Genomic DNA, 21401 nt, shown 5'->3' on the forward strand with positions numbered 1-21401 from the left:
GACAAGGGGATATGGTTTAGCAATGGAATGTCGTAGCTCAGGTTAATGTGTAGACTAGATGGTGCTGAAAGTATTCTTCATACTCGATGATTTTCTGATACTGTTTCTTTGGTCTAGAAGAGGTTAACTTTTCTAGGTAGTATTCCAGTAGAAAGCATCAAGAACTCATTTTGGAAAGATTCTCACTGGTATCTCCCTGAGTTCAGCTAACCACAACACCCTGACAATTAATTTATAAGACAAAATGCAGAAAGCAAGTATATATGGGAAAATGATAAATATTCAGGTGCTGTATGAATACACAAATGTGTAATTAGTTTTAGTAATGTTTTAGATACACCAAACATCCTTATTGATTTCCTAAGTCAATTCATAAGTCTGTTGCTATACTATTTATCAAAAGGAGTCATGGAAAATTCTATCTGGCAGTTGCCCATAGTTCTTCATACATGTTTCAAGCCTGCAATCTTTACTCTTCGCTCACTATCTCTTCCAGGTAAAATCACCTTCAGGACTTCAGAACCTCTCTCTTTTGACCATTTCTTTGCTTTGGATCAATGCTTTTGCTTTTAGTATAACCTTCACTTCAACTTTCAGAAATTTGCATGAGTATTATGGCGACAGGATCATTACAGAACTACTTACCGGCTCTGAAGGTAATGAGTGTATTTCTATGTACTTTTACTATCTCTTGAAAAAGCTATTGCTGAATGGACAGAAGCATTAACTTAAGAAATCAACAACACACATTCTCTCCCCACTTCAAAATAAATGTTTTTTATGTTGCCTACTAAGCTTGAAAACCTGAAAGCTAAGTGCTTTCTCTTGGATGTGGTGAGTGTCTAAAATAACTACTCTAACAGCCTCAGAGCATCATTAAACCTTTAACATGTTTTAAAAGCATTTGAACTTCATGCTCCTTGCTTAAAAAGTTACTTAGAATTGGTAAATCAAACACTGCTAAGTAAAACAATGTCTTGTAATTTACTTCTGCTTACTATTAAGTACTTTAATTAAGACTTTTGGAAATAAGTTAGAAAACCAATTAATTTACAACAGCAATAAAAAATAGAAAGAAACCCATTAAATATCATTAATAAGTCGATACATTACTTAGGAAATTAGCTCTATTTTTATTACTAGAAATTACCGTCAACTATCAAATGCCACTGTACCAGTTACTTTACTTGTAGAAAGAGCAAATGTGTAACTTATATTAAATAGGTATATTTCTTCCCTGACATTTTATTTTATTTTTTGCTTATTTAAATAGTAAGTTGTAAGAAAAAACGAGACAACCAATAGTTTGGGTTTCAGACACTGACAAACACAATCTGCATTTAAGACAATAATTGAAAGTCATCTGGATGTAGGACTATGGGCAATGCTATCTGTTAATTGTCCTGATCCCAAACCTGTATGATTTCAAGCAGCATTCTTATTGATAATAGGAGCTTCCTAATCAGAATCTAATCCCATGCCCCAGGAAAGCTTTATGTAAAAAAGAAAGATACTTGATCAAGTGCATGAGAATAACAGTGATGATGACGTGCAGCAATGGGAAGAGTTGCACCAAACACAGTTGCTGCTCACCCTGAGCATTAAACCAACAATGAAATAAAACCTCTCAATTTGCATGGGTTTTCATTATTCCTATCAGCCTAACCTGATCAAGACTGATTGTATATAGGAACTGGATAATGTGAAGATATTCAAGTAACTGATAACTTTGATTTTCTCATCTGTTGAAAGAAAAAGAAAGGGAAGCACAGGGAATTAGATAGAAATCTATTTCTAATCAATACTTTTTTAGCTAGATGAGATTTCAATCTTGAATTTTTAACTTCAGAATTAGAGAAAACTTCAGGATCAGCACCAGAATTTTAATTTGTTAACTTTAATTCCAAATATATATCTATTTTTTCACTTCAGATGCAAAAATCCTATTTTTTCTTTGATAAATGAATTGACAAAATGGAATTCTCTGTGTTTTAAAGCAAACTCTAACCCCAAACCTCCACCTTATTCATATGCCTATTAGCATCTAATTTAGATTCAAATCCATATTCAGCCATGGAAACAGCAGTTTAATTTCCTAAGAAAATGCCCCTTAATTTGTTTCTGAACTGTGCACAAGGTCTTTAAAAGGCTTAGTAAAGTCAGGGTGAAGGGTTATTTCTGTTTCTCAGATGTTTCTTTCCCAAATTCATCATGTATGTTTTAGACTCTTCAGTGGCATTAAGGTATCCTATTGCCTAAACTGCCTACAGGCCTCAAACAGCTTAAGAAAAATTAGATGTAGATGAATCTTTTCAGGTAGCTTTCCCTATTTCCCAAGCCTCAGGTGCTAACTTGCTTGCCCATTACTACTTCCTTTCTAATGTGTGCATAGTACCACATATTTACTTGCACGCATAACAATTAACAGCTTCAGCTAACAGAAAAAATAATGTGAGTTTATTCCCTTGTAGTATAATTTGTATAGCTTGTACTGTAGAAGAATAGCCAACTGCTAAAAATCAGTGGACAAAAAAGGACACTTGGTCCTTCTGTGCTCACAATTTACTTTAACAACCTCAACAACTGAATTCTGCCATCTTCAGAACTGCTTCTTCTCCTGCAGAGGATTTGGAGGGTACTGCTAGACAAAAAGCTGAATATGAGCTGTCAAAATGCTCTTGCAGCCCAGAGAGTCAGTTATATCCTGGGCTGCATCATAAGAAGTGTATCTAAATGATCTAAGGCAGCAATTCAATCCCTCTGCTCTTGAGAGAATCCACCTGGAGTACTGAGTTCAGCTCTGGGGGCTGGAGCATCCCTCCTATGAAAACAGGCTGAGAGAGCTGGATTTATTTGCTCAAGAGGTGGTTCCAAGGAGACCTTACATATGTCTCCCAGCACTTAAAGTGGATTTACAGGAAAGACAGAGAGTGCAGCAAGGATAAGGAGTAATGGTTTCAAACTAAAACAAAGTAGGTTTAGATATTAGGAAGAAATTGTTCATTGTGAGCTGATGAGACACTGTACCAAGTTCCCCAGAGAAGTTGGAAACACCTCATCCCTCGAAATTTTCTAGTACAGACTGGAAGGGGCTTTGAGCAACCTGATATAGCGGAAGGTTTCTCAGTCCTTGGCAGGGATTTGGAATTAGATGATATTTGCAACCCAAATGTTAGTCTTTGTTTCAGCTGGGACAGCTTTGTTTTTCTTCATAGCGCTTGGTATAATGTTATGTTTTGTTTTAGTAGAAAAATAATATTGATAGTGCACTGATGTTTCAAATTGCTGCTGAGCAGTATTGTACAGAGTCAAGGCCATTCCAGTTTCTCAGCTTTTACTAGCGAGGGGCTGGGGGTGGGTGGCAGGGCAAGGAACTCAGAGGGGAAAGAATTGGGACAGCTGATTTAGATTGGCCAGAGGGGTATTCCATACCATATGACATCATGCAGAAGCAAAGTTTTGTAGGGAGTGGGAGTTCTCCCTCTATTTCCACTGTCTGAGGGCTAGCTGGGCTTCAGTTAGTAGGTGGTGAGCAATTGTTTGAACATCGTTTGTCAAATACATTCATATATATATATATATATATATCTATTCACACACATATATATTTGTCATAACAATTATTCTTTTCCTTTTCTCTGTCTTAGTAAATAGTTTTATCTCAACCCTTGTGTCCTACTTCCCCACTGGGAAGTGGGGGAAACAAGTGAATGACTGTGAGGTGTTTAGCCACCTGCTGGTTTAAACCACAACACCAGCCCATGGCAGGATTTGAAACTAGATGATCTTTCTAAACTATTTTGTGATTCTATGATTGTGTGTCCTGTATTGGTGTGAGCTTCTAACAAAAGTCTCACTAAAACATCAACCTTTCACTCAGCTAACAGTGCCTGTCCTTCACCTAACCATCGCTGATGGCTCTCCTTCAGGCATTGCCAAGCAAAAAATCTATGTACTTTCACAGCAGCTGAACATCTCCCATCACTCACTGCAACACATTCCCAAACACTATGGATTTCAATGATTTCTTTCCTATTTACTTTGTTTTGCAGAGTTGAAATGCTTCATTTTCATCCTCACAGAGATATCAAGATGTGTTTTGTATGTAAGTAGAAAAGCAGGTGCATTCTATCTGAATATGCCTTGCACTTTCAGTACAAAGCCAAGCCGCTCACTGTTGGAGCCCAGATATCATCTTTATGTATGGACAGTGCAATAAACATCTTAATACAACTTGACTTTGTGAAGAGCAATGTAAATAACCAAAATCACATAGACTCTCCAACAAGTCTCCCTGATCTAGAAGGCTGAAAAGGTGGACGTGTAGCTCTGCAGTATTCCAAGTAAATAAAAATGACAAAAGGTAATGTGTTAAGTACTAGAAGTAATAACATTCTTCACTGACACACCACCTAAAGATTTCAGTATGATTCACAAGCTCCATAATGATGGCAGAACTAAAACGCAGGTGCTTCTGACACAAAGCACTAAATTCACATACTTAAATTGATAACTAAGCTTGTATTTAAAAAGGTAACTCCCATTAAGGTTGTCCATTACTTAAATTTCATGCCCTATATTGAGCTATTTTAGGGGCAACTGCAGTATCTCCTTTGGAACGTTTCCAATGAAGCGTGCATTTTAAAAAACCAAATTCATGATAGTTGTTTAAAAAAAACCAACACAACGACTCAAATTATTACCAGGAACATCCATAAGATGGCTTGCAAGTTATCTTTCTAGGCACCACTCATCTGTTCTGTCTTCTGCTGCATAAAGTGAAGTTGTCAGGATGTGCATCTTGGCAAGCAAGGAAGAGCACTCATCTGTGCTTTCCAAAATAGAATTTCTCTAGAATTTCTTTCCAAAACAGGAAAAAAAAATGTCTTGGTTCTTTCAAGAGGTTAAAAACTTCTAATACATCATTAACAAAATTATTCCCTAGTATCCTACTTTTTGTTTAAATGACTGATCCAACAAGAAACTTTAATTCCGTGAAGGTTCTTTAACAGCCAGAAATTATCCTCCTCTCCAAAAAACCACAAAAAACGTTGTAAGACAGAAACAATAAAATAAGGTACATTACCTGTTGTGCAGTTCTTCATTGCAAAGGAATCCACAGCTGCAATGCTCCTGTTCCCATTAGCAATGTACTCCAGTGAGATCCGAAATGGTTTCTCCATACGTCCAACTCTTCTTTGTAGCAGCACCCATCTGCTCTCACCGTATAGCAAGAGGAAACAACAAAGGAAAAGAGAGATAAGAAAGGCTACATTACAAAGGCCAAAGCCTCCACAGAAGCAGCTCCACATGTAGCCGCTCATACTACAGCCCCACCACCATCCTCTCACAGTGCTCTCAGTCAGAGACTTCCAAGGATTTTGTAAAACCAAGCTTCTAATCACCAAGATTTCCAAAAAGCTAAATGTGGAAAACCCAGCTAAATAGTGGCTCTTCTGTCACATTTTGCTCCTGGACTTCTTGCAAATGTCAGCCTGCTGTTTCAAGGGAGCTTTATTTTCACTGCAAAGCAAGCTGTGAAATCTGTAGCACACATGCATACCCCCTCTAAGTATCACTCCTCCTGCTTCTTGCTGGCAAAGGCTGTTACAGTCAGACTAAGGCAATGAGTCAGTCTCAAAGGCTTGCACTGCACTGCTGGTTCATGTAACATACAGGAAGCACAACTACTAAAACATACCATTTCTCCTGGCTTAATTTACTCTCTGAGATGTGAGAGGATAGAATGGGCTTGCTTTCTTCAATGTCCATTTTCTACTAATCAGCTTTTTCTAATCAGCTAATTTTCTACTAAATCAGCTGCTACACCTGAGACATCTTGCCAGCTAGCATAAGAACTGCACCCAGATGCTCAGTTACCAGTTCTGACACATCACCTCTGATTTAACATCTGATTACACTGGTGTCCAGCAAGACATGTCTATATCCAGGTAGTAAAAATATAAGTATCTGCCTTTTCCTGAATGTGCTGTAGCACTTATCTGCCTGCAAGTCTCACTTCAGTGCCTGGCAATGCTATAGAGAAGATTATTCTAGGAGTTACTGAAAAACACCTGAAAGATATTGCAGTCAAAGGTCACAGCCAGCAGAGCCAATGGCAGAGCTCAGGGAGCATTGGGGCAGCGCTCTCAGCCATAGGGTTTGGGTGTTGCCATGTGGAGCCAGGATTTGGGCTCAATCCTTGTGTCCCATCCAACCTGACAACCCTTCCAACCTGAAATTTGACAATTTCTAGGAATAAAATAACAGTGGTAATGCTCTCTGGTCCACTTATTTATTTATTTATTCATTTTAAACTGTGCATAGGCTGCCAGTAAAAACACTTAATGACACCATTTGTGAAGGGATGCCTTCCAACAGGAAGCTTCAGCAGCTACAGAATGACCATCATCCATTTCACGCTGTTTTGCTTGCTGCCTGGTCACTCACCATAAACACAGAGATGAGAAACTCTCTGCGAATCCATTCAGGTCATTACTAATCTACTTCTTCATTTTTCTTTTTTGTTATACAAAAAAAGCAGCACCAAGCAAAAAAAAAACCCCATTCTTTTCAGCATACTGGAAATGGAGATAAACAAGACAACAGGTAATTATAAAGCCTACTACAAAACATCTTTTATTGCTTCAGCTGCAAATTTTAAGATGAGAAGGAAAACTTACTATATTTCTTTCAGTTGATTTCAAGGACTCAGTATTGAGTCCTTTTTGAGGAATACTGTTTTTTGTTAACATAATTGGTCAGAACAACAAATTTTTTACTGCTCTTTCACACCATCCTCTTGAAACATAAATGTTTCCTTATCAAGTACCTCCTATCATCCCAGTACGTACTGGGTTATGCATGTTCATGTGTGTGTCTCTCCCTGTGCTTCCCTCACTGCACCATTTGCACCAACAGCTATTTGTGCCTGCTACAAGCAAGGATCAATACAAAATCTTTAACCTTATCCCACTAGTAGATAGGAGACTTTTCTTTGTCCCAGCAGTAGTAGACACATTTTTTTTCCTCAGCAGAAACACAGCAGTGTCACTACACCCTGTCCAATAAAACAAAATTCCCATCAGGCAAGGAAGGTGCCAACAGGTATGTATGGACCTAAATAAAAGCCCTAAGCAAGGGCTGCAAAGAAGTTCTGACAATAGCTAACTGTTCAGTTCTTATCTGAGAAAATCTGATTTCCTTTCTCCCTGTGGTTTACCATATTTCTTTCTCCACTCCCTTCCAATCCCAACATCAAGACTGCTAAGTTTTACGAATCTTTCATCTTCCACATTCTTCTGACTCCTATGCCTGAAGTTCCAGCTTCAGAAGGTGATGCTTAGCATCCTCTCCTTTTCAATTCCCCTCATCCAAATAGATAACTCAATTTTTACTGAAATTAAATAAAATGAAGCACTGAATGTGGCTTAAATGCCTAGCTTCTCTATGAATGCATTATTTCTTTTGATGTCATCACAAGTTAGGTATATTACAAGGATTAAGGGTATGAATTTCCCTACAAATAGGATAGAAAACAGCCATAGATCTAATTTTTGTTATGAACTACAGAAGCATCTATATGTCACAAAAATTGTTCTCCTCAGTTTCAGAAGACTGATGGATTTTAATTCCAAGTACGCAGTGGCTCTCAACAATGATTTCCATTTCTGTGCTACCACTAACCCTCTGGATAAATGTGCCAGGAGTTTTAGGAATTGCTTTTCTGAGTTACTGGCGCAATAACTTTAGTTTGAAATTCTCAGGCTTCTCATAGTTTACCACGGAAACTTTATTAACTCCCAGAGCTGTTGCCAAGCAGGTATTTTATTTCACTGCAACACAAGGCTGGAAGAGGCAGATTCACTTAAGTCCAGATTCATAAAAAAATATATTCAAACCAATTTCTACAATAGACTGCCTAAGACTCAAAGATTCACGTGAAATGAATTCCCAAGTATTAGACCGTTTCTTCATGGACACAAAAATAAATGACCTGAACATGACACTAACTGGTAGATTTATTAGGGACACTGAAACAGCTACTGGATCAGAGTATACAGAGACCCCTGGTCAAATGAAGATAAGAATCAATTCTGCTGTTGTTTCATGACACAATGGAGACTCTGATCTCCACATCTTTCCATACAACACCCTGAATGTAACAGAAACGCGGTCACTTGAAGATCTTTTAATACAGGCTTTCTGACAGCAGCAAGATCTATGTAGGTCACTCTGAAAGCAACATCTCCTATTTATTTCCATGGAAAGTACAACAGATAGAAAGAACATAATAACACTATTTGATAAAGAAGAATCTCAGCTACAAACCAGTTTTTCAACACAACCATTAGCTATGCCTTTTCACCAAAAGTACTTTGCAACACAAGAAAAACATGAGCTTACCAAAGTGAGTCCTGCAAACAGCCACAGAGATTATTAAGGTGCTGGTACATCTGATGTATGAGGGGAGGCTGAGAAAACTGGGATTGGTTAGCTTGTGGAAGGGAAAGCTCACAGAGGATTTTGTCAGTGCTTTTATGTTGTGGAAGGGTATCAATTCAAGAGAGGCAGACAGTGATATCTAATGAAAGGACAACAGGCGATGTGCACAGATTGGAATTCAAGAGGTCCCATTTAAAGACAAGAAAAATATTGCTTAATCTAAGGGTAATTTAGCAATTGAAGAGGGTGCTCAGAAATGTTAGAGTCTCTGTCCTTGGACATATTCAAAACCTGACTGGATATGGCTCTGGGTAACCCCTTCTTTCTGACCCTGCATTGAGCAGCAAAGTTGGACAAGTCAACTCCAGAGGTACCTTCCAGCCTTAATTATCCTGTGATTCTGTGAAACCTCACTCTCAAAAGAAAGCTATAGCAGATAACAGATCGTTCCTGTTAGCCTCTGCATAACCTCCAAGCAGTATACAGAATGATGAATTGGACTGGGAAGCTGACAACTGCGAGGACAAGTGCATCAGTTGTAGTGCATATAGTTATAATCTCCACATAGCCTTCAACAGCAAAGCCTGTTTTTACCACAGCATCAGCCATAACAGCCATGAAGATCTCTCTACCACAAGCAATAGTTCAACAAGACCACAGTTTAACATCTTAATGCAGTGTTTTAGGCTGTAAAGCAACAGACCATAATGAATTGATTAGACACCTCTCAGTCTTGTTTCAACAGGTGAAAGCCACCCAACAAAACTTTCACTGAAGTTATGGCAAGAAAGAAGTTGGCTCAGATATCTAAAATCTGGAATTAGCACAGATGTAGGCAAACATACAGCAGCTTTGTCTTCAGTGACAGAATAGCTCAGAATCGCAGAACCATGTATTTTTAGATTTTGGACAAGCTCAGACTTATATATTAAATAGAGAGAATTTGTTGCTTAAAGGAAGTCTGGACTAAACTCATTGTTTCTCTTATAAGGCTGTATTGTTGTTCCCCAAACCACAAAATGCTGCTGTCAGAAACTAACCACAGTACAAGATCTGAATTTCCAAGTATCCATCTATGGACTCATTCACACTCTGGAAAGTGAAGGTATGCTGGAAACATAGAACTTCCACAGCCCTGAAAGAGTTATGTGATCAAACAGACCACAGCAGTCCTGAAGAACATGAACTGTTTCTCACTGACCTCACCTTCTTCTTAGTGTTACCTCTGACCTTCAGTTCATAATTCTGTTTGCTGGTTACGCTCCCCTCCATTTCATATGTAGTTGAAGTTGTAGTTACCCATATGTATTTCAAGGCAAAATTCACACGTGGCATGATAAAGGAAGTGAAATATTGAAAGCTGCCTTTTGAGAATGAAACCTTGTTAAGGACAGGATTAAATGAAATATATATATATATATATATATATATATACACACACATATATATATATATAGACACACACACACATATATATATAAACATATATGTGTATATGTTCCTAGGAATCCGAAATAGATTTTTCCCCCTTTACCAAATGAATTGATGAAAGAACATAACTTGCTCCCTTCTACATGCCACTGCATAATTATAAACAAGTTTACAGCAGGCACTAACCTTGCCTTCACGCTACTCCAGACTTACTTGCCCCATAGGAACAAATGGGTACTGCATAAACAAAGAACCAGACTAGATTTTTTAGGCTGCAGAAAACAGGATTTTTTTTTATTTTTTTTTTCAGAAGATGCCATTATAATTCCGAGACAGAGAAAAAAAAATAACACTAACTATAGTTTGTTGTTGTTGTTGTTTAGTCCAAACGATACAACACACCGCTCTGTAATTGCTTTTAATGATCAATTTTAAATCAACTTCAGTTTACAGATCCTAAAATTACTTAAAAGACAACAGAGTCAGAATTTGATGGATGATGATATACTTAATCTTAAAAAGGATCTAGTTCCTAATACGACAACAAATTAAGTCAGTGTATAGTAATACAAGACATTTAGCATTAAAGGAGAAAACTCTCGATGTGCAATGCAGAAAGTCTACAATGCAAAGTCGTCTTATCTCAGGGCACTCTGCTTAAGAGGAAGAAAAATGGTATGCGATTTCCTCTATTGATTTAATGACAATTGTCTACCTGCCCCTTGCTATGGCCTCATGCATATGAAATAAGGAATGGTTAGGGATAGGTTATATGCAGTTAAAACTTCTATTAGTACCTCTGGATCAGACCTTTAATAGCCCCATTCTACCGGTTTCCATAATGCTTTTCAGTTGTTCCCTCAAACTGCATTTTGAAGTTGTATTAACAAAAGTTTTGCCGTGAAAAAAGATGGAATTAATTGCAATCATTTTCTATTCCTTTCAATGTCTCAAAGAAAAAATACACACATGGGTTTTGATGTATAAAACTAGTGACTTCCATACAAGAAAATACTATGTAGTTCTTCTAGGTCTTGCTGATGGGTCAGACAAACACATAATTACCTTACCAGAACAAGATGATTCTGGCTCCAAAATGCAATGATACAGCCTCCCTCATACTGGGGAGGAAGTCAACTCTACCCTTTTAGGATTGCACTGCTGGGTCCCTTTGTACAACCAGACCTTTTAGAGATATCGGGGCAAAAGATGCTTTAGGTTTCAGTGAGACGAGTAACCCACACGAGATACCTTTAAGTCATACTTAGGTAACACTGAAAGTTTGCAAGCAAGCTATTAGAGTTTCATTATTATTAGGAACTTGTCCTGTACTTAGAGCACGCTACAAGACCACAATACAATGACTGCACATAGATTTTTTTTTTTAAATAGATTTTTATTTTTGATAGAAAAGCTATGAAAAATTATGTTATCCAGTTAACTGTTATAGAATTAAAATATTAGTGTTTTCTTAACCTCTTTTCTGCCTTGTGGAAAGGTCAGTGTTTCAAAGGGGATTTTTTTTTTTGTTGTTTTTACTAACCTGGTTAAAGCAAATTTCCTTCTCTTTAAAAACTTATATATGAATGCTGCAATAAACTGAATCAGGTAAGTATCTGTTCAGAACTGCAGCCAGCCTCATAATTCAATCTAATTTGTGTGTTTACAAATGAGATTCTTTTAACAGCGTTGAATACAGAGGCCCTGAAAGAAACAGCACAGAAACTCAGGGGGATGTAAAGAAGGGCAACGAGATTAGGCTGCTCAGCAGAGGACCAGCTTCTTTCCAGCAGAGTCAAGTGGCGTTCTGACATGTAAACACACTTAAGTTTTGCTTTTTTCCTTACAGAAGGCTAGACTTAGCTTTCATATAGCCTTTTAACCATATTACCTTATAACCATATTACAAATTTAAATTCTTACACAGATCCCACAGCTCCTTTGCAAAGAAATCAAACACTTCATTTTTCAGGTGGATGAAAAGAAGGCATAGAAAGGCTATATGACTCACTCAGTCACTCAATAAATAGATGGCAGAATGAAGATCAGAGATAAAAATTTATGATACTTATTCCCACGTTCTAATCCACTGCATCATGCTGCTTCTAGTGACAGTAATTAAATCCCATGCTTCAGAGAGTAATTTAATTGTCTTTGAGGATCATAGGGAAATTCCATTCTTTCAACCCAATGTACATCATTGCAATTTTTCATTTTAGGTATACCAAAAAGTAGTTCCTTTTTTAAATTTAAATAGTAAAAGTGAAACATTATTGATGTTAATTACAGCCAAATGTGGCTACTGCTTCAGGAAGACAGGAGGTCTCTTCAAAGAGAAGAGTACAGCACTAAGGTATTCTGAAATAACTGAGTTCTCAATAGCTGCATGTAGGAGACCAATTAAATAGGAATCCTTTCCTCTGCTCTCAGCAATGACTTTTCATAACGCAACTAAAGGAAAGTACAGATAGTGTGGCTGTTCAACATCTGCAAACTGGAATTAACACTTGGAAAACGTTAGGTTCAAAGGCCAAAAGAGTGGATGAAAGGAAAGTTTCTACTTGAGAGAACAGCCGTGCTCAACTCTGTATCCTTTAGAGATATGCTGCAGTTATCTACAAGCTTTAATAGCCTGGACTTCAAACTTAAGTATCAGTACACCCAAAGAAAGATCAAGAAAGAACTCTTGGATGATAAAATTCAGAAAGTTCAGAAAGGTTTATTGAGTGTCTACTCCAGGCATTCTCACCCACAGCAAGACAGTACCCAGCTTTCTGTAAGAGGCTCCTAAAACCCACAGAAAACTTAAGATAATAATAATAATAATAATAATAATAATAATAATAATAATAATAATAATAATAATAATAATAATAATAATAATAATAATAATAATAATAAGGAAAAAAAGAAAATAAGGCAAAAAAGGAAATATATCAGACATTTCCACAAACAAAGACTGGAAAATAAACATCACATAAATCTATGCAATACAGACAGCTTATAAACAGGCAACATGAAGGGTAGCATGAGAGGAAATTGCAGGAGTGAAGAAGGAAGGTGGACTTCTGGATAAACAGCCTCCTTTTTCAACTTAATTTACCTCCTTCAAAGAGACTTTCCAAAGAAATGACTCATTAAGAAGGACCTGAATCGAAAAAGATGAGGAGTGGAGCACAGAAAAGTCACAGCTATTATTGCATATATAGAAGGTATTACAGCAGTTATGTTACTGGGCAGGAGAGGGGTTCTCTGAATTGTATGAGTGAAATTTTAATGGGGAAAAATCTTAATTAAAAAAAAAAAAGAGCAAATAAAACAATTACTTTATCACTGTATTCATAGAAATGGAATCTGCTTATCAGAGCAAATGGTACATCAGAGGCTGACTAGACTGTACTACTTAAACGCTGAAATTTCAATTTTGAAGTGAGAGAAATGCACAGCTTCCATTCAGCACTGCTGCAACCACTACACTACTATCCTAATTGATAACAATGTGCTCACTACATTACCGGATTTGGAATGTATGTGAGATTACTATTTGCTGTATAGGTTCAAATATAAGAAACTAAGGACAAAACAAGCTTTTGCCACACACACTCAGCTTGTTCTGCCCCATAGATCGAATCTCCCTTTTAGTACTGGACAATTCCAAGAAACAGAATCCTAAGAGGCTGTGAAGAATGCCCCAAAGGGAAGCCAAGAGTAGCTTTCCACATCTGCCACTGCCTAGAAATACATGTTTAAGTCTCTCTCTGGGATATCAGCTTCCCAGAAGTTGGAGCACAGGGATGTTTTATTTAGCATGGCACACATTTGCCTGTTAAGTCTCAACTTTTGGCACGTACACTTCCTCTTGGCATAAATAAGAACTCTTGACAAGAAACATGCCTAGGAGACAGACTCCACGAGATGTTTTAGCATAACTTACAGGCTTCTCACTGTCAAACAAAAGGTACCTAAACCAAGAAGCTTTCTTCCTTGGATTAAAATGACCAGAGAAACTGAAGGTGTTTTAAGTGATTTCAAAGGAGCATGAAGGTCATGTCTGTCTTTAGTGTCTGACAATAACAAAAACAGGTCTTGTTAAGGATTCTCAAAATACAGCAAGTCCTTCCAATGCTGTTGGTTGTTTATAAAACTATATATTTGGTAGCTGAGGATATTGTAAGGCTGGGCTAAGTTAAAAAGATCCAGCCCAACAGAAAAAGGCCAGATTAACCTAGGTGTCATTTCTAGGTCTGACTTAAGCCCTATTTTTCATATATTAATTCTGAACACGGATGAGATTTACTATACGAAGGTGCAACAACCTTTGTGCACTTCAGACAGCAAAGGCTGAAGACATGCAAAGCATCCATGCAGCTGATATACTGTCATCTCACCAACAGGTAAAATAAACTGGGAAGAAACACCAATACTAGGGTTACTTGACATTAATCATTTGTTTCACTTCACATCAAGAGGATTTCTCCATGCACTACCCCCTAGGACTGTTCCCTTGCTATTCCTCCTCTCCTGAACAGAACAGAACCATAACCTGAAAGCTGCAGGCTGACCTGGAAGACATGATAAATTTTTCAGCCCTTTTGTTCTGCAAAACTCCCACATGTTCTGTCTGAGTACTTGCTTCAGAGTAAGATTTTGCCTCTTTCACCAAAATTTAGATCTATTGATTCTCAGCATCTCCCAATGACCTCTAATTTTCCTTAACAAACATAACCACAAAGCTCTTAGTCTCTGTATCTGACATGAGCAATCAATACTGCTGAATAAAAACTAACCTTTTAGACCACAGTGGCTCTCACCTTTAACTAGCTCAAAGGTTTTATGCATTTCCAAGTTGTTCCTGGGTGAACCAGCTTCTGGGTAATTAAGAGTTCAGAAGCTTCTAAACAACCCTTTTTGTATGGGTAAACTGTCTCAGGACATACTGAACCCTGGCTATTAGGCAAAAATCCCATCAGAGTATTCAAGCAATTGTATTTTAGTCAGTAATTGCATCTAAACCACAGCACTACCCAGTACATCCATGTTACTCCCAGCTTTGTCATTAGCTCACACAAGGATGACTTTCGACCAATTAAGTGCATTCATCTGACACGAGAGAAACTCTTCTTTCCTGGACAGCAATTCAAAAATGAGCCAAACACAAAGATAAAGAAATGCAACAGTTAAAGGAAGATATGCTGGGAAACTATACTACTTGTATACTTGAAACCTTCCGTTGGTTTCAAGTCTCCAGGCTTCAACAAAACCTATAACAGCAGTTTAGCTGCATTAGGAAGGCAAAGAGAAATGGCTGAAGAACAACTATAAGACTGGAGCCTTAATGAATTCCCATGGACCCCTCCTAATGCTCTGCTCAATTACAGCACAATTCACAAAGATTTTTCTCTGTATGCAGAAAAGAGCTCAGAACAAAAATCAGTATAGAATATAAGAATAATGACCTTTTGGTCTAGTAATATTTTATATTCACTTGAAGTTGAAGTCATTGAGAATAACTGAGAATTAAGATGCCTGATCATGTAGGAAAAAATGAATTTAGTCCAAATAGTTTTAGAATGTAAGAGAAGCCATTTCCCTACCCCTTCCCTTTTCCTTCTACCATTAAAAGCCAAGATTACAACAGTGCACTAAAAGCCATAAGAAATTCTCCGCATTAGCAGTATCTAGTAAGTGCCCACGTTTGAGATTCACATCTAAGTAAAGGCACAGAACGTGCCACAGATCCATCAACATTTCGGAAGGTGAATGAATAAAGTACTCAGAGAGCAGAGCAGCTGTTTCAATTAGAGCATTAGCAGCCCAGGCCCTGAGCACTTGGTACTCTGGGAAGCTCAAGGAAGGGTGGGGAACAGAGCCATCTTTATGGATTATAATTAAAAGACCAAGGCCAATTGCACATTATGTTCAGAGCAAACAGGCAGCAAATGCTTTGGTTGCAGTTGATCATTTTCTGTTTCAGCCTTCCACATTTTTGTTTTTGCTTTGCAAATGTGAACAAACTCCTGTGGCACTCCCACCCTGCTGCTTATCTGGTTTTCAATTTTACTTCACTAGGAAATAAAACCCTAACATATTCTCTTCTCCTCTCCTTCTTTTAAAGACACAAGTTTCAATCCTGAAGCACTTGGTGGATCCAGAATGCTCCTTGTAAATCATCACTCCTTTGCAAAAGAAAAAAGAAATGTTGAATCTACATATTATGTTTCATGCCTGCTAATGTGAACAAGAATTTGCCTTAAAACGCCTGTTAGTTGGACATTCATTTCTCAAACAGCAACCGTTATACAGAAATTAATAGTGTTGGCTCAAAGACACACACAAGAGATTCCTTCCTCCTTGTGGGAATTTCTGTTCAACCACATACAGTAAAAATGGACAAATAAACCAAACTGATTTTTACTAAATGCCAACTAAAAAATCAGGTCTATTTCCCCCACCATAACGAAGCACCAACATAATGTAGTTACATCTGGACTGAGTTCTATCAGAATTTTAACAGAGCACTACAGCATGCTGTGCCCAGAACTTGAAAATGAGATGCCGGGGAACACGTTGCAGTCCTCAACATGCAATGCTGAATGATGTTTGGTTGATATGAAGGTGGAGAATCAGAGATGCAACACAGGAGCACATCACAAAAGACACTGCTAAAGGCTCACAGAAACTGCAGCCTGTGGGCAAAGCTGTAGATTTGGCAACCTCTGTGAACTGCATTACTTTCTAGAAGAGAGGGCAGGCCGTCTTTGCTAGAAGCCCTGAACACAGCCTCCATCCTTCTTGTAATTCAGACGTAACTCCTACCAGTAGAAGAAACATTCATCAGTCCTCCAGTAACAGGAGGAGAAACAGCTTCCAGACAAGTTGCTAAGTTATAGGAATAGCTTGTGTAATATATGCGTAACAAGCTGGAACATGTGACACGTGAGACCAGGTTGCCAGACATAGGATTGCTTAACCTGGAGAAGTACTCTGCTTGGAGCAGGGGTGTTGGACTAGGTAGTTCCCTGATATGCCTTTCTACCTCAATCATTCTGCACATGTAATAGATGCTTCATTGGCTAAAGATAGGTCTTCACTGCTGTTTTCTTTAACAAAGCATGCTGACTTGCTGACACTATTGTGTTGATCCAATGATCAACGACACTTTAGGCTCAATAGAAGCCACCGTGTCTATTTTTCTCTTCCTGCTATATGCTCAGATCTTCAGTGCTATGAGCCTCATTTGCACTGTAACAGGATACACAAATAAGAAAATGCACATTATCAATGACTTACTGAAGTAAGCTTTGCTTCTCTTGATGTAGGCCTTGAAAATGAAAAGAGCCAGAAAAGCAACAAGTTATTCCTGAAACTTCAATTGAATATTTTGAACATTGCTCCCCTTTAAATTTATTTCAGAGTGACAGAACCATTTTATTCTTAAGTGTGCAATACTAAGTATCCAACAGCCTTTGCCCTTTATACATCTGGCCTGTGCATGTTTTATTTTGTACTTTGTTTCCCAGTCTCTCTTCTCCGTGAATAGAAACGAGAGGAGGAGGAGAACAGTTTATTTTTTCTTGTTGTTTTGTGTTTGCAAAGGGTAACATTCAAAACAGAAAAATTTATACATCTGTGTGAACAGGGCACTGCAAGGGTGGATCATATGTAGGCCAGAATTTCATCTGTCAAAGAGCCAACACAAGCAAGAAGATACGGAGAAGACTGTGGGAGAGCTGGAGATCTACGGAAAGAGTCAGAGCCTGCAAGAACATATGACACATAAGAGCCCTAGCTGTGTGCTGAGTGATGGTGCTTCATGATACACCAGAGGTAGCTAAGCCTACAACAACATTCACATCGTGGTACTGATGTGTAACTAAAACACAGTGAGAAAATGGGTGTTCTTTGAACACTTGGTGAAAACAATAGCCTAGCACCAGACAAACAAAAGCAGTGAATTTAAATAGCTCAAGCTCAGCATGGACTGACTTCTTGTGTAAAATTCTTCTGCCTTGGCCTCCTATTTAATTCCTTTCCTCTAGCTCTGGGACGTCAGGGTGCAGTCACGAGTTAAGAGTAAGAAACAACGCACAGTACTTAGCATTCCTTAAAAGGAATGAGAAAATTTCTACAGCATTTCACTAAAATAATAATAAAAAAAAAAATTGAAAAAAGAGGGTAGAGTGATATTTTGCTAGAGTGGAAAACTAAGCCGCACAAATTATAGCCCACAGGAAAACTCCATTGTCCATCATTTGCTTTTGGCTTAGATATCTCTACGAATAACCTTCACAGATGTATTTGATAACATCAGAAATAACACAACTGAAACTTACAGGCATGGATCAGAAATCACCTCTAAACAGACACTGCTACGTCAAAGGGAATCATAATAGCGAATTTCAACATCATCACTTATTCTGGGAAACAGGAGGTAGGGACAGTATGAAGAAAAAGGAAAAAGAATGGAGAAAAGGTGAAGATAGCAGATTAGGGGCACAGGATATAGACTCTTAAAATAAAGAAATCTGTAGAGCTGGGTGAGACTACTGAGCTTTAGATCACCTGAAGTGGGTGAAAAAACCAATCCCATTACAGTGGAAGACCAGAATGCCATAGACTAACTAACGCCCCAGCTCCTGCTAGTGATTGTTCCCCACCTTCTGTTCCTAAACTTAAGTCATATGTTTTAAGTCAGCCATAAGCTGCTGGTGATCAAAAGCTGTTTGACTTTAGCAGTGCAACAGGGTCAGAGCCTTTTCTGCACACTTTTAATGTATTTGCTTGAAAGGCTAAATTCTGTTAGTGATGGTGACCAGACTGCAAGGTTGAATAACACAGCTTTTTAAAAACAAAATGAATACAACAGAACTGCCAAATCTCACTTACCAACAGGTTTTTTACTCTCTGAGGACAAACTATGCTTGGACATCAGACCATAGGTTCAGCTCTCTAAATTCTACTAAAAAATCTGCTCAATTTCAACATAAATACTTTAGATTATAAGAACTACAAAATTTACTGGAGAGTTCAGTAATCCTTCATTTTTAAACTTATCTTGAAGAAAAGGATGACTCTAGGTTATGTTATGTGCCAGCAATGAAGGCAAAGTGTCAACAGAAACACACAGACAGAGCCAGGGCAGCTGAAACATCAATAAGAAGGAGACTGGTAAAGCAGAGATGGAAAAAAATCTAGAAACATGAACAAATGGCATGCAGAAACTTAATTCCTATAGACATGGATTCATATTTACATGATGTCTGATGAAGTACAGAAGGTGAAGATTAATATTCTCACCCTGACTACAACTCCTCCATTTCAGGGTGAGGCTCATTTGAGAAGCAAGCAGATATCAAGACTAGGTTTTTTTGCTTACCATTAAAAATTACTCCTGTCATTTACCATCTAAACATATTGGCACTGCAGGAAGACATCCCTGAATAAATGGAACACAGTCTCAGAAGTGGATAAATCCACTTAATACATTAAAAAGAGTCAAAAATGTCAGATGCATGCTGAATGTCTGCAGTCCTTAGAGTCGTGTCTGAAAAGTAATGAAAATGGCCATGATTCTGCTTCTGAGCAGATTTAGGTTTACAGCCAGCTACAATCTACTGCAGCAAACCACCACAACTTGGGCAATAACAAACTGCATGTATTAGCATAAGTTTCCTTTGAAGATTCAGACCCCTATCTAAATTCTTTTTTTCTGATCTGAACGTATTTACTTAATCCTAGCCCTAATCCAAAGAAAGTTTCTTGATGGGGCTTTTGGTGTGCTGTAACAGAGTTCTCTTCCAAGTATTTTTTTTATATCCATACGTTCTTCATCTTTCTCCAGCTGCATACAGCAAAGAACTACAGCTGAATCATTTATACTCAGCAGAGGTAAGTTTCTTTAGGCATGATGTATGAAAGCAACAGGTGGCCAGAAAAATACCTTTAGATGTTCCTTCAGTTCAGTCTGCTACAAAAGTGAGTGCAAGCTGACAATACACAACAGCTGTATCCAGCACATAGTAGGTGCTAGAACTTAAGTTCAGCTGCTGGTAGTTTTGGCTGGAAATGCATTTGAAAACTGCTCCTTTAACAAGCCTACCAATAAACCAGTAGGGATTCCAATGGCCAATTACTGGAGAAAGGCTCTCAACAGAATTACTCAATCTTGTAGTCTGGTGGGGAATTAGAGATGTAGTTGCCATTACTAACAGGATTCAGTCAAGAAAATACATTATAAGCATCAGCTGCAAACGAATCCTTCTTTTCTGGGGAAGACAAAGGAAAGCTGAGCTGAACAGAGTACAGATGTTTGATTATTTAATTGACTGAAACCTTGATATGATGATAACTTAAACTTTGTTTTAAGGTGTTTTAGTTTTTGCATTATACATAGAAATGTGTAAGTACTGAAAACTGCAGTTATGCAAATACATCAGTAACTCAAGCTTAAATGCGTATGTGCTATCTTCTGGGACACTAATCTTGGGAATGATAATAATGAGATTCAAAACTTCCAAAAAGGAACAGATATAAGTTAAAGGAGTATTAAATATGCATTTATCAAAGCATCACTTCTGGCATGGCTTCAAATACATACAGCAAGTCAAAGATACTGATTTTACTGCTACCTCAAAAGGCATCTTAAAGTGGTCCTCAAAATAAGGAAGAAAGAGGAAGAGTGTCAAGAGAATTAATTTCTGCTAAGACTGCAGTAAGACCTTAATGCTCTAACAAAGTCTGAGGCATCTTTGTATACAAAACATTGAAGAGACTAAAGATACCCCTGTCCCAATGCAATCCAGGTGCTGTGAAAAGGAGGCATGTTTCTTTTTCTCTCACAATCAGTTGGAAAGAATTGGCACTGCTGCTTCCCAAATTTTCATCAGGTCATCTGTTTCAATTTGAAAATCAGAGAAAATCCATTCAATCCGATGCAATTTCACCAGATTTTATTTGAAAGAAGAAACTAACTTCAAAATAGTTTTGTGTCAGCTCTCAGTCTACTTCTATCTTCTTTGTCTTAGTTGCGTTGGACTGACAAGTCTCAACCTGGCTACTGTCTTCAAAGCAATTATATACTAGTGGCAGCATTACAAGTATTTGGTCACTACCCTCCAGTCTGCTCCAGCTATGACATTAACAGCAGCTTTTATTTAGAAGCTGAAAGCAAGGTCAGTACCCAGGATCTCTTTATTCCTTGAGCTATCCACACACACTGCAAACAAGAGTGCCAAGTAAAGTCAGACATAAGAAAGCACAGCCTCCTCAAAAATAGACACTTAGGCTTAGTGGAACTATACTATGATTGCTCCACTCAGACAAGAGTCAGACAAATATTTATACTTTCAGCATCTCTAATCTAGACAATCGGGGAACAACATGCTAGCTGATACTGAATTCACCAAACTGCCATGACCAATCAAAACCATCCATTAATTTCAATATCTAACATATCTACATAGTGTTTCAGTGCCCATCCATACACCAGAAAACCAACATAAGTCACAGCCATCTTTGGCACCTTC

General features: G+C 37.9%; 1 protein-coding gene across 3 annotated transcripts in view; it reads right to left on the bottom strand.

Moving 5' to 3' along the window:
* The window catches only part of ALK (ALK receptor tyrosine kinase), a 257968-nt gene that overhangs the window by 89143 nt on the left and 147424 nt on the right, over nt 1-21401 (bottom strand). For all 3 annotated transcript variants that reach the window (XM_015856919.3, XM_015856918.3, XM_015856920.3), the window contains exon 5: nt 5087-5214. In XM_015856919.3, the coding sequence (XP_015712405.2) occupies nt 5087-5214 (128 nt within the window). The remainder of the gene's footprint in view (nt 1-5086; nt 5215-21401) is intronic.

The sequence above is a fragment of the Coturnix japonica genome, chromosome 3 (genome assembly GCF_054131305.1).
Source record: "Coturnix japonica strain WE chromosome 3, WE-NBRP24, whole genome shotgun sequence".
Taxonomy (NCBI): domain Eukaryota; kingdom Metazoa; phylum Chordata; class Aves; order Galliformes; family Phasianidae; genus Coturnix; species Coturnix japonica.